The sequence below is a fragment of the Rattus rattus genome, chromosome 17 (genome assembly GCF_011064425.1).
Source record: "Rattus rattus isolate New Zealand chromosome 17, Rrattus_CSIRO_v1, whole genome shotgun sequence".
Classification (NCBI taxonomy): Eukaryota; Metazoa; Chordata; class Mammalia; order Rodentia; family Muridae; genus Rattus; species Rattus rattus.
In genome coordinates this window covers 29,287,884-29,300,697 of record NC_046170.1, presented here as the reverse complement: position 1 = coordinate 29,300,697, position 12,814 = coordinate 29,287,884, and the positions used below count along the sequence as shown (strand labels likewise).

At 48.1% G+C, this 12,814-nt stretch overlaps 2 protein-coding genes across 3 annotated transcripts; one reads left to right on the top strand and one right to left on the bottom strand.

Annotated features, from left to right (window-relative positions):
• Positions 1-618: 618 nt before the first annotated feature.
• Positions 619-6,259, top strand: LOC116886696 (haptoglobin). 2 transcript variants are annotated; one of them, XM_032888195.1, is made up of 5 exons: positions 619-651; positions 3,401-3,483; positions 3,730-3,831; positions 4,484-4,558; positions 5,340-6,259. In XM_032888195.1, exons 1-5 carry the CDS (start codon positions 638-640, stop codon positions 6,116-6,118), a joined length of 1,053 nt encoding a protein of 350 aa, XP_032744086.1. In that variant the 5' UTR covers positions 619-637; the 3' UTR covers positions 6,119-6,259. The 2 variants fall into 2 exon arrangements, with proteins under 2 accessions (XP_032744086.1, XP_032744085.1); XM_032888194.1 differs by lacking the exon at positions 619-651 and having other exon boundaries at positions 3,221-3,483.
• A 1,100-nt stretch (positions 6,260-7,359) lies between these two features.
• On the bottom strand, positions 7,360-12,720 carry Txnl4b (thioredoxin like 4B). Its single transcript, XM_032888193.1, has 3 exons — positions 12,475-12,720; positions 9,989-10,140; positions 7,360-8,726 (listed from the first exon to the last, which is right to left on the bottom strand). Exons 1-3 carry the CDS (start codon positions 12,604-12,606, stop codon positions 8,561-8,563), a joined length of 450 nt encoding a protein of 149 aa, XP_032744084.1. The 5' UTR covers positions 12,607-12,720; the 3' UTR covers positions 7,360-8,560.
• Between the last annotated feature and the right edge of the window lie 94 nt (positions 12,721-12,814).

The window sequence follows — 12,814 nt, the reverse complement described above, 5'->3', positions numbered from 1 at the left end:
TTTATTTATATTTTTGCCTCTTTTTGCCCAGCCAAGGCTCCCACTCTACATCCTGGGCCTCAGCCTCCTGAATGCTGTGATCTTTTGCCCATGTTATAACTGAGTTATTTGTCTTTTTGTTACTTCGCTGGAGGAGACCTTCATACATTTTGGATATTAAGCCTTTATGTGACAGAGCATCTGCAAACGTCTTCTCCTTTCCTGTGGACTTTGTATCTTTTTTACTTTTATTGATGCTACATGACGTGTAGGGGTGTGTGTGTGTGTGTCTTGCATCTGACTTCAGAGGCGCTTGGATGCCCTGGCGTTGGAATCACAAGCCAGTGTAAGCCATCTGATGCTGGGAACTGAACCGCCAAGTGCTCTATCCACTGAGCCTTAGCTCCAGCCCTGTCTTTTCATTGTCTAGATGTTGTTTGTGAGTTGGGTGTCCTTGAGCAAACTGCTTGGCTTTGAGCCCTGTAAGAACAGTGAACTTCCTGCTGCAAACCTCTACTACTTTGTCCTTTTTTTTTTTTCTTTTCAGAATTGTAAGATTGGCTGGAGAGATGGCTCAGAGGTTAAGAGCACTGACTGCTCTTCCAGAGGTCCTGAGTTCAATTCCCAGCAACCACATGGTGGCTTACAACCATCTGTAATGGGATCAGAATTGTAAGATTATCCCTGTTGTCTGTTGTCTGATTGTCTGCATAGCTGCACAATACTCCATCGAGTGATCTGGGCTCTTCCCAGCTGATCTGGTACTGCACCAATGCCACTATGAACCGCTCAAGTGACTCTGTGATATGATCTAATTTAAAAACGTTTTTTAAAACGAGTGAAGCCATTTAGGTTGAGCGGCTACATTAGCGTGAACAGCATTCCAGAACAGGCATTGGGCTGAAACATTGGTTTTCTCAGCTGCCCATTTGGACTAACCACTGGGCTGCGAGGCCCACAGCGAGTCCTGCCATTGAGGACTCTGTGTCTACATTAGCCATGTGGTGTGGCTTTCCACTAAGAACAATCAGAGGAGACACAGCAGGCTCATTTCACTGATTTCAAATCGGAAGACTTTTAGCAACAGGAAGATGTCCTCATGGGTCGGGAAGCAACTGTGAAACGGAACCGATTTCTTTCTACTGTTCTGTGGGTGAGACTGCAGGAAGGTCTACACTGGATTTGAAGTGATTCCGAGATAAGTCCAGAGAAGGGAGCCAGTACAAGGGTCCCATGTCAGTCTACGCTATAGAGCTTTAGTCACTCTGAGATTGAAGAGCAGTGGACCAAGACCCAATAACTCAGTCTGCTGCCTGCAAATTTCAGAGTTCTCCACACTCAGGAGATGGTTATGCTTGGGCAGCACAGTTGAAAAAATAAAATACTTTCTTTATAGTCCGAGTTAAGGCTGGGTGACGAGGGTGTTTAAAAAAAAAAAAAAAGAGGTCTAACGGTACCCTCTCCCAGTTAAGTATCAGATTAACAGCCCCTGTTCCGTGTCCCACTCTCTGTGGTTATCCACCACTGCGGTGGGTGGGAGGGGTCGTGAAGTTGCTAGATTTCTTCATGATTTGTAAAATAACACCACGAGGAGAGCCAAGTATGAAGCAAGAGCTCAGCTCTTGAAAAGGGGTTTGCTTTGTGGTTACTGGAACAGTCACTGACCTTAGCAAGGCCGACATTGTGCAAACACAGAAATGGAAGAAAAGGAGGTGGGGTGAAACCCCGAAGCATAAAAGGGTGAGCAGGAGTCAGCACAGCGCAGCCCTTCTGGAAAGAGGCGAGAGAGGCCCACGATGAGGTGAGTCCACAGTCCACACGTCCCACTTTTGGGCACACAATGCAGATGTCTCTGGGAGAGGTGAGAAAATGGGATGCAGGAAGAGGGCCGATGGGCACTGTTCTGTGGGAGTTAAGCCCGCAGCCTGCAGGCCGCATATGGCCGAGGGATAGCTGTGGATGCATCGCAACACACTGTAAACTTACCTGAAGCGTTGTGAGACTTTTGTTTAATAACTTGACTACGCAGTTTGAGTGTGAATTTTGTGGGTGAAGACCTCAGGCTGAAATGTCAAAGGCAGGAAGTGAAGGGACCAGTGACAAAGCCCCTTCCTCCTGTGTCCATGAGAGATGGGCAGGACAGACAGGGCTTTCTATCTCTAAGGAGGACCTTTCCCGGTGAGATGAAAGGTTTTGTTTTTACCAGGCATGCAACAGCTTCCTGGGATGCTGGCTGTGCTGTTAACAGGCTTCCTGCTTTTAAAGGAACAAAGACAATAGTCACACAGTCTAGTGGCCCCATCAAGGCATCCCCCTTCCTTTTTAAAATCAAAATATAAAGACTTTGAAGGTTACAAAAAGACTAGAAGCATAGTGTCCAAAAGGAATTCCTAACTGGCCAGAATCTACAGGGAATTGGTTACCGTTTAAATGTGGTCTGTGTACCAATGGTGGCCACAAGTCATGCTGTGAGGAAGCCAGTTTTCTCTAGGTAACTTCTGGTTTGATACACAATCCCTTTTTTTAAAAAAAAATTATTTGTTTGTTTGTTTGTTTTATGTGAGTACACTGTCGCTGTCTTTAGACACACCAGAAGAGGGCATCGGATCCCATTACAGATGGTTGTGAGCCACCATGTGGTTGCTGGGAATTGAACTCAGGACCTCTGGAAGAGCAGTCAGTGCTCTTAACCACTGAGCCATCTCTCCAGCCCTGATATATAATCCCTTAAAGGCCAAATACTTATGAAGTAATAGGAACAAGCACATATGAGTTATATACATATGTATATATTTGGGTCATAGTGCACCCCCAGGGATTCTAGAAGCTGAGGCAGGGTGAGTCTGGGAGTTCAGGAGTTTGTGACAAGCCTAGAAAAAGAATGGGACTGTGTCTTAGGAAGGAGAACAACAACTTTGACAAATTAGACATTAAAATAACCTTTTCGTTTTGGGAAATTTCCAAAAATGAGAAGAGCCAAATAAATTAGAGCCATCACCTTTAAGTTAGCTACGATGTCCTAACAATGTCTTCATAGCTGGTACTTAATGGATGCGTGCAGAGGCTTCCCCTTGCTGGACGTGGTGATCACCACCAGAGGCAGAGCCAGAGCCAGAGCCAGAGGCAGAGGCAGAGGCTCACTTCGCTCTGTGCCTCCTCCCCACTTGGTTCTTGTTCCACCTCCCACCTCTCGGGCGGGAGACAGGCACTTGTTATGCAGCACTGGCTGTGGTCCAAGCCCCGATCCTCCTGCCTCAGAGTGGAGAGCTGGGGTAGCACATATGCTTCCACACTGGTGGTGCTTTCCTTCGGGTCATGATGCTCCCTTTCTAAGCTTCTACAAAATTCCCAGTGTCACCTTGCTTGCGTGTAATGCACAAATGCAAGACCAACTCTACTCCTTCTTGCCACTTCTCCACAGAGCCCTGGGAGCTGTCGTCACTCTCCTGCTCTGGGGTCAGCTTTTTGCTGTGGAATTGGGCAATGATGCCACAGACATTGAAGGTGAGTCTCGGGGGTTTCCCAGGAGCTGTGCACCCCGGCAGGGCTGTGGCCCTGTCTGACCACATCAGTCCCGCACTGTATTAAGGAAGACCCAGATCCTCCTCTCGCCTAGACCCTCGGGGCCTCCCTTCCTCAGCCTCCACTCGGGTGCAAGGGAGTCTGGTGTTCAGGGCAGCTCCGTCTCTTCTGGCTTTGCACGGGGAGCCACCTGAGCACCCACAGCCCTTTCCTGGCTTCTCTTGGCAGATGACAGCTGCCCAAAGCCCCCAGAGATTGCAAACGGCTACGTGGAACACTTGGTTCGTTACCGCTGCCGACAGTTCTACGAACTACAGACCGGAGGAGATGGTAAGGCTGTTTGAGCATGCCTCCATCCACACCCCTGGCCCTGTTTGATGGGTAGGGCTGGGCCGTCACACCAGAAACTTAAGTACTGCCTGGAAGCAGGGGAACAAGATTGGAGTAAAGTTCCTGTCTCCCATTGGTGGTCCTCCTACCAAACTAACGTCTCAGCTTCCTGTTTTGTTTTGTTAAGGGGCTATAATTCCATGGCCCCGTTGTTTAGGAGTGTAGATTTTTTTTTTTTAAGATTTATTCATTTTATGTGAGTATGCTGTCTTCAGACACACCAGAAGAGGGTTGTGAGCCACCATGTGGTTGCTGAGGATTGAACTCAGGACCTCTGGAAGAACGGTCAGTGCTCTTAACCGCTGAGCCATCTCTCCAGTCCAGGGAGTGTAGTCTATCTACGACTTTGTCCAGCCTACATTCCTGACAATTTCTAAGAGCTTCATTGTGTCTTTAAAGCTCCCGCAGTTCTCATGGCCTCCTTTTGGGAGAGACACTCTTTAATTCCATTTTTTCAATGAGGAAACTGAGGCACGGAGATGCCAAGGTAGCTTGTGAGGGAAGAGTCTTGATCTGAACTCTGACCTCTTCCTGTCCAACTCTTTCATCAGGCCACGTTCATTTTCTCTGAGCTCACCTCCTTTTGTTTCAGGAATCTACACCTTAAACAGTGAGAAGCAATGGGTGAACCCAGCTGCTGGCGAGAAACTCCCCAAGTGTGAGGCAGGTGGGTGTTGAGGTCTTAAAGCATGGGGCTAAAATGGGGCCATGTTCCTCTTGTGTGCCTTGAGTGAGTAAGACAGGGGTCAGAGAGAACCACGGCTGGCAAAGGAGGGACAAGATCACTCCCAGAGAGTTCAGTGCGATGCTCAATTAGGTCAAGGGGTTGGCTGAATCAACTGTTTACCCTGCTTCCCCTGGAGATGCCTTCCGTCTAGAACACCTGCTTACAGAGCCTTGGTCGAAGGTCAAGGCCATAATCCAGAAAGGACCAGGCCAGGGAGGAAACAACATAAGCTGAATCCACAAGGGCTAAGATGGGGACAAGTGGGGACAACTGGGATTCCTGCATCCTGTAGTCCTCGCTTCTGCCTGCATGAAGATTTTGCCCAACCTCAGCTGTCAGTTTTGATTATAATCTGTAAAATCCGTGTTCCTGCTGCTGCAGGGCCAACTTTGTCTAGGAATGAAATGTACACAGCTTCCAGGTCTGTCATTGACTTTCAGAGGATTGTGGAATGTGTATGTGTGTGATGACGATTACATATGTACGTAGATATATATATATATGTATATATATATATACACATATACCTACATACATACGTACACACACACACACACACACACACACACACACACACACACACACACACGGGAGCAGGTGGCAAGGGCAGTGTTCCTCTACTGTTGGTTGCACAAGCAGTGGTGGCCGATGCTCCCAGAGCCTCTGCAGGGGGCCTGCTCTGAACTGCTGCTCACATCGGTCTCTCCGCCTCCCTCCGCAGTGTGTGGGAAGCCCAAGCATCCTGTGGACCAGGTACAGCGCATCATCGGTGGTTCCATGGACGCCAAAGGCAGCTTTCCTTGGCAGGCCAAGATGATCTCCCGACACGGACTCACCACTGGGGCCACACTGATCAGTGACCAGTGGCTGCTGACCACTGCCCAAAACCTCTTCCTGAATCACAGTGAGAATGCGACAGCCAAGGACATTGCCCCTACCTTAACACTCTATGTGGGGAAAAACCAGCTGGTGGAGATTGAGAAGGTAGTTCTCCACCCCGAACGCTCTGTGGTGGATATCGGGCTGATCAAGCTCAAGCAGAAAGTGCTTGTCACTGAGAAAGTCATGCCTATCTGCCTGCCTTCCAAAGACTACGTAGCACCAGGCCGCATGGGCTATGTGTCCGGTTGGGGGCGGAATGTCAACTTTAGATTTACTGAACGTCTCAAGTATGTCATGCTGCCTGTGGCTGACCAGGAGAGGTGTGAGCGGCACTATGAGAACAGCACAGTGCCTGAGAAGAAAGGCGCTGTGAGTCCTGTTGGGGTACAGCCCATCTTGAATAAGCATACCTTCTGTGCTGGCCTGACCAAGTATGAGGAAGACACGTGCTATGGTGACGCTGGCAGTGCCTTTGCTGTCCATGACATGGAGGAGGACACCTGGTATGCAGCTGGGATCCTGAGCTTTGACAAGAGTTGTGCCGTAGCTGAGTATGGTGTGTACGTGAGGGCGACTGACCTGAAGGACTGGGTCCAGGAAACGATGGCCAAGAACTAGTTCAGGGCTGACTGGAGGGCTGCACACAGTGGGGCAGGGCAATTCACCCTGGAAGAGGAAGTGGAAGGGTTGGGGACATAATCTGAGGGCTGCTAGCCCTGCATTGCTCAGTCAATAATAAAAAACGAGCTTTGGACCCATTTCTGGGCTCTTTGTACTATGCGGCTTTTGTCCTCCGTTATGGTGCTGGGCTGCAGAGAAGAATGGTCTACTAGGAAATGGGGACATCCTGAAATGCCAGGAACTGCCTAGGGTGTTACAGACTGTCTGCCTACTGAAATCATGTTTGCAAGAGTCAGGTCTCTGGGAGGTCGCTGTGTCCCTTGCTTGATCCGGGGTCTGCCTGAATGCAAACTCTGGCTCCTCTCACATGATGTCATCTCCCTGGCATGGGTGAGGAAAGCCTATGAGGAATGTGAGCTCGGAGTGGGACGAGAGTTGTGACAGAGGCTCTTCTGTTTGTGCTTCCGTCTGCCAGAAACCCAAACAGGCACATGCAGGCAGGCTGTGGCTTAATGGTCTTCTCAACAGCTTAACCCAGATTTGCTCAGCAACTTAAACTTTCTGGTCATTACCTGTCCTCGACTTCTTCCATTAGGGAGGATGAAAACTAGAGACTATAGAACCCCATGGCTGGGATGCTCTGGGGTTTGGTAGAGTTGGGGTCTCTTTCTCAGTGGCTCTTCTTCCACAGTGGAGAATCTCACCCTGTTCTGGGGTTACAGGCAAGCCGCATGGCCTACCTCTGCATCTTCAGAGTCACTGGTGTCTCTCCTCAGGGTAGAGCTATGAGATCAAGAGAGACAAGGACCTACATTCCAGAACCAGAAGAAAACAGCACAGTCAAGCACTTACACAGCACCTGCCAGCAGGTGGCAGGACATTACTATAGACAAAGGAGACCTTTGGGCCCTTCCTCCATTCCCTGCTCCACTCCCCGGCTATGCTTCTCTCTTTCTGTACAAGGAACTCCCCTTCTCCCTCAGAGACCTCTCTCTGTCCAGGAGTCATAGCTGCATGGTTTCTAGCACTGGACAGGATTTACAACACATGCTTAGTAAATACTTGTGGAAGGGAAAGTAACCACGATAGATCTAAAGCGTGACTCCAGATTACAGAGCCCCTGCCACCCGTCCTACCCATCCCTCAGGAAGAAAGCTGATAGTATTTTCCCTGTGCAAATTCTGAGATCTTGCTAGCACCTGTGTGCCTAGACTGATGGACAGAAGACCAGGCTGACAGTCAGTTGGACAAAGACCTTTTATTCCATCATAGGGACTGGAGGAGAGTTTATCGTTCACCCAGGACTTCAGTAACATCAGGGATCTGACTCTTACGATCTCTAACTCTTCATCCCACGTGTCCAGGGTGGCTGTCACAGCCCCAGGCATCCTAAGGAGGTGGTGGGAAAGGGCTGTCTGCACCTCCCTGAAGCATTGCTCAGCTTTAAGCAGAGGACTCAGAAAACCCAAACAACCTTCTTTCTGTGCCACATCTGTCAGAACCAGGTCCTGTTTCACTTTTCTCTAAAGGACAAGCTTAGTAGTAAGCAGCTAATGCCAGGGTTGGCCCTGTGGTGACAGTGTTGCCTCCCACACACGTGAGCCTCTGCTGTCAACAAGTCCCTTGCTGCCCAGCAGGTCACAAGCTTCCTGGCCATAGCCCTCCAGCTCTGCCCCTGCTCTCTCACTCTAGTGTCAGGGACAACCACTACCACAGGCTTACGAGAAACACAAGTTTCCTGAGGTTGGGTCATGTTCTGCAAAAGCCCTTGGAATAGCAAACCTTCAAGGCATTGCTCCCTTAACAATCTGATACCCTTTTGGCCTTGAGTCCTTGAAATAAGGGGTGGTGGCACTGCTTTCTGGGGAGCCCTGTCCCTTACTTCCCAAGGGCAGTTAACTTGTTATTTAGCTCAAACTGTGCTGGGTGGTGGAGAGCCACATTTTTCTCTTGTCAATTAACGACCTGCCAGCTGTAAATATGTGGGCGGGTTCTGCTTTCAGTCTGTGAGGAAACAAATGAACTCCCCTGCATCTAAGTATTAACTATTTCAAGAGGAGCTGGGATAGGAGGGAGCAGAAGGGGCAAGTAAATGAGTAAATGGAGGCCCAGGAGAGCCCGTGTGCACAAACATGGCCAAGCTGTTCTCACAGCGCCTAGGAGGAGGCTTGACCTTAAGGGGGAAAGAAAGTCAAGATAAAGGGACGTTACAACGCCACCTGTCACTCGCTCACTGCTCTGAGGCTCTCAGAGAATGGACACTCAGGCATCTCCATTCTGGGAGCACTGGGGCTTCTGCAGAGGGGCCGTTGATTACAGACCTATCAAACCTCCTTGCTCAGGCAGTGAGCATGTCTCTGAGGGACTCCAGACCACAGGCTCTCTGGGTTCAGGTTCTGTTTCAGCCTGTGCCTCTCTTCTCTCCAACAGCAGCGAGTGCTAAATGTCTTGATAGAGGAGGTCGTATTTGGGTATGTTCTTGGGGTCAATAGGACTTTGAACAATAAGTTTTCCTCGCATTGCTCCCCGGTAGATGACTTCAATCAAATCTATGAAGTCTTGTTTGGTTTTGAAGCTTCCTACGAATTTAGTGTGATCCGGCGACCTGCAGCACAGAGGGAACAACTGTGGTCAGAGCTTTCCGGAGCCTGAGGCCTGCAGGGTCGGTAGCGAGCAGTGGTTCTTCCTTCCTTCCTGCCTTAGAGGCTCTCTCCATAGAGCCTTTCCCCAGGTGTAGGGCACAGCACTACATCCGGGCTCTGAGCCCCTCACATGAAGTCTGGGTGTGGGAAGGAGCCTCCCTGCCTTCCACCGCCTCCCACACCACTATCATGTGGAGTCCCTGAGTGCTGGAGCGGCAGAGTTTGCTCAGTGTCTCAGAAAGAAGTCTTCTCAAGTTCTCACCGCCGGCCTTCTGAGTTGTGGGTATTAATAAACAACCTTATGAATTATTTTACACATCAAGTATATTGGTTGTAGAAATTTTAAGAGAGAAACAAAATCATCTGTGAGGTCAGAAGTCACCTTTTATGTATACCCTTCTAGTTTTCTCTCTCTCTCTCTCTCTCTCTGTATGTGTGTGTGTTCTGTTTCTTTTTCAAGATAATAAGAATCACGTCACAAATTAGTAATATGATTTTACAACAGTCTCAGCCTCAGAGTTGTATAGTATGCATCTTCAACATACTGTTAAACTCCTGGAAACATAATTACTGGGTTACAAGGTTAAGCACTTTAAAGCCTTTGACGCTGTCGTGAATTCCATGCAGGAAGCTGGTAACAAGCTAATGTAGTAACTCAGTCCTAGGAGGATGAGCAGGTCCCAGCCAACAGTATTAAATTCTTGAGGCCACCCCCGACCCCAGCGTGAGAAGGAACCACATCCTGGATACAGCCAAAGGTACTCATGCTACAGTGTGAACAGGATGGAGAGGAGGACATTACAGAAGACATCATGTGACTTATTTTGACAAGCATGCCTGAAAAATGACATCAAAATTCTCTGAGGGGCTGAAGACACTTGACACAGAGAAGTGTCTCCCTAGTAGGAATGAATCTTTCATAAATGCCATATGCCACCCCCAAATATTAGGTATTTTGTTGCAACAGACTTTTGGGTAAGTTTTATATTTTATGCTCAGCTAATACAGCTATTCCATATTTTCTATTCTTAAGGATGGATAGTCAGTTCTTCAAAAGCTATACTTTTTTCATATTTAAATTGGAAATTAAAATCTTTCAATCACACTTAAAACACTCTCATTCTGCACTAAAGTAAAAAGTAAAGAGCGTCAAACAAGGAGACAACAGTCACAGATCTGCCTTGAGAAAACCAACTTTCCAGAATGTAAAGTCAATTTAACTCACCCATAATCTACTTTCATGTGCTGCCCATTGAAGAAAAATACGGTAGAGGGAATATAACTGATGTCAAAATACTGTGTATAAACTGGAGTGTGGTCCACGTCCACCAGGTAGATGGTAGCCATTTTACTCAGGTCAGCTGAAGTCTTTGAAAGCTGTGAATGACAAGATGGACGGAGGTCACACAATGCTATGTCAGTTCTGTCATGCTTCCTTTGTGAAACACACTGTGACATTGTACACGAAGCTTGCTATAGTATTTTGAGAAGAATTTTGTTTGAGGAAATTTTCCCATTTGAATTTCTCTTAAGACACAATTCTGGAACTTGCTATGCAGGCCATGCTGGCTTGAATTCACAGAGGTCCGCCTGTGCCTCCCAAGTGCAAGGATTACAAGGGTACGCCACGTCCAGCTAGACACGGCATTACTGTTCGCTGTCTGGTGTTCGCTGTAGGATCATTGGTGATAGGGTCAGAAGGTACTGTGTGGTTTTGAATGAGAATGGCGCCCATGTCATATATTTAACTACTTGGGCCCCAAGCTGGTGGAACTGTTTGAGAGGGGTTAGGAGGTGTGGCTTTGTTAGAAGAGATGCATCATTGTGGGCAGGCTTTGAGGTTTCAAAAGCCCATACCATTCCCAGTTAGCTCTCTCTGTTGTTTGCGTCTGGATGGGAGCTCCCAGCTGCTTCTCCAGCACCGTGCCTGCTAGCCTGCCTGCTGCCATGCTCCCTGCAATGACGGTCATGGCTCTAACTTCTGAAACTGTGAGCCCCAAATAAACTGTTCTTGTATAAGTTGCTTTGGTTATGGGGTCTCTTCACAGCAGTAGAAATGTAGAACTAAGACATGTTGGGAAAAAGATTTTTCTTCGTTTCTTTTGTTGATGTTTGTTTCTTTCATTTTGAAATTAAGTTTTTTTTAAGTTTTATTTGTGTGTGTGTGTACACGCGCATGCACACAGAGGGTTGGGGGACAGGATGGGTGTGTGTGCTATGGTGCATGTGCAGGAGCAGAGGACAACTTGCTCAGGTCAGGTCTCTCCTTAACAGCAACAGACCTTACTTGCTGAGCTATCTCATGGGCTTGTGCTTAATTATTTCCAAGGGGGAACAAAAAAGAAAAAAATCGAAACAGAAAAAAAAAGGAATGTCTACTCACCTTGGAGTGAGCTGAGAGCACAGCTTAGTGGTAGCACATGAGGTCTAGTCTCAATGCTCAGTACTTCAAAACAAAAACTACAGATCCCAACAAGCCACCCGAACAACCTAGGATGCCGACACTCCCTAGGCTCCTTCCTCCTAGAAATGAAAATCAGAGGAGAGCCTGGGCCCCTCCCACTGGCTCACTGTCCTCAATGCTTCACACTTGTGAAACCATTTAACCTATAACCTATAACCACTGAACTGCTCAGCGCTCAGCACTCCCACTCTACAGATGACAAAGCTGAGGCCCTGGAGGTACAACTCCTAGGCACTTGGACTTGAACTTTGGAAGTGTGGTTTCAGAATCGGTCAATCTAGTTTTCTTGTTGACCTTGGGTGTTGAAGCCAGGGTCTAAGGTCTGCCATCACAGTCAGCTGTAGGGACCAGGTGTAAGAATCTCATTACGTAATGTAAGATGAGCGTGCGGAGCGGGCGTGAACAGGCGGAGCGGGTGAGATGGCACCGCAGGTAAAGTGCTTGCTGCAGGAGACTTCTAACCTCAGTCAGTCTCTGGAACCCAAAATGGAGGAGCGAACCAAACCCTGAAAGTTGTCCTCTGATCTCCATGTACACTCAACCTCACACATACGTCATACATACACACACCAATCAGTAAGTAGGAGTGATCAGAAACTCATACTTTTAGCTATGGAAAAGAGTGCACATTCTAGGCTGGACGGGGGCAGGTGGGGTGGGGTGGAATGGCTATCTCTTATGTATCTTAGTTCAATCTCCATGGTAAATAGAAAAACACACAGTAACTCTAGTCACAATTTCCTTCTTTACTGACTGTGAGGACGCTGTGAAACTCCATTTCTCCACACGGCACATTCTAGGAGCAGCAAACAAGAGAGTATTGGCAACCAGAGAAAGAGTTCAGCCCTCTACTTTGCATCCTGTATAACTTGGAGGCGTTTCCCCCAGCCCTCTCTGGACCTTTCTGCACTTCACTATGTGACTGTTGCTGTGCTGACATTTCCCGATCTTCTGACGGCTGCTCAGTGAAGTGAGCTTTGTCAGGCGCTAGTGGGGGAGGGTGGCACAACAGACATCACATTTGGGCCTCAGATCAGGACAGACGCCGGATCAGCTCATAGAGAAAGTGTGATAATCTACACCAAGCCTGTTCCTTTTCAGGATGCTGAGTGTTAACGGATGAACTTTTTTCTTTTCTTTTCTTTTTTTCGGAGCTGAGGACCGAACCTAGCAAGCGCTCTACCACTGAGCTAAATCCCCAACCCCACGGATGAACTTTTAATTAAGGCTGCTTATTTAAAACTCACAATATCATCCAGCTGCAGACACACGGGGTCTTCATCCCTCCCAAACCTGAGAACCAAGACCTTCTCCGCAGTGCTCTTGATCGCCTGGTCTACTTCTTTCTTGCTGGTCAGTTTGGGCAAGAGGAAGCTCATCTTGAAAGAGTCCAATGCTAGTTGGCACTGTCAATTCTGCAGTGTCTAAAGGCTGCCTAGATGAAGTGCGTGAGTCCTAACAGAGAGAACAGAACAACACCATTTAGCACTGATCAGACACTGATGTGGTTTAAAAAGAAACCTTCCAGGAAGCCCATTTTGTGAAGCGGTTCCAACCCCTGCTTGCCATCCTTGGGCCCAGCTTCCA

Coding starts and splice junctions, on each gene's coding strand:
- LOC116886696 (XM_032888194.1), top strand. CDS start 3,261: ATGCTTCCACACTGGTGGTGCTTTCCTTCGGGTCATGATGCTCCCTTT. Junction 3,484..3,729: donor TGATGCCACAGACATTGAAG/GTGAGTCTCGGG, acceptor TTCTCTTGGCAG/ATGACAGCTGCCCAAAGCCC. Junction 3,832..4,483: donor ACTACAGACCGGAGGAGATG/GTAAGGCTGTTT, acceptor CTTTTGTTTCAG/GAATCTACACCTTAAACAGT.
- Txnl4b (XM_032888193.1), bottom strand. CDS start 12,606: ATGAGCTTCCTCTTGCCCAAACTGACCAGCAAGAAAGAAGTAGACCAG. Junction 10,141..12,474: donor GTCTGCAGCTGGATGATATT/GTGAGTTTTAAA, acceptor TGTCATTCACAG/CTTTCAAAGACTTCAGCTGA. Junction 8,727..9,988: donor CACATGAAAGTAGATTATGG/GTGAGTTAAATT, acceptor TCTGTGCTGCAG/GTCGCCGGATCACACTAAAT.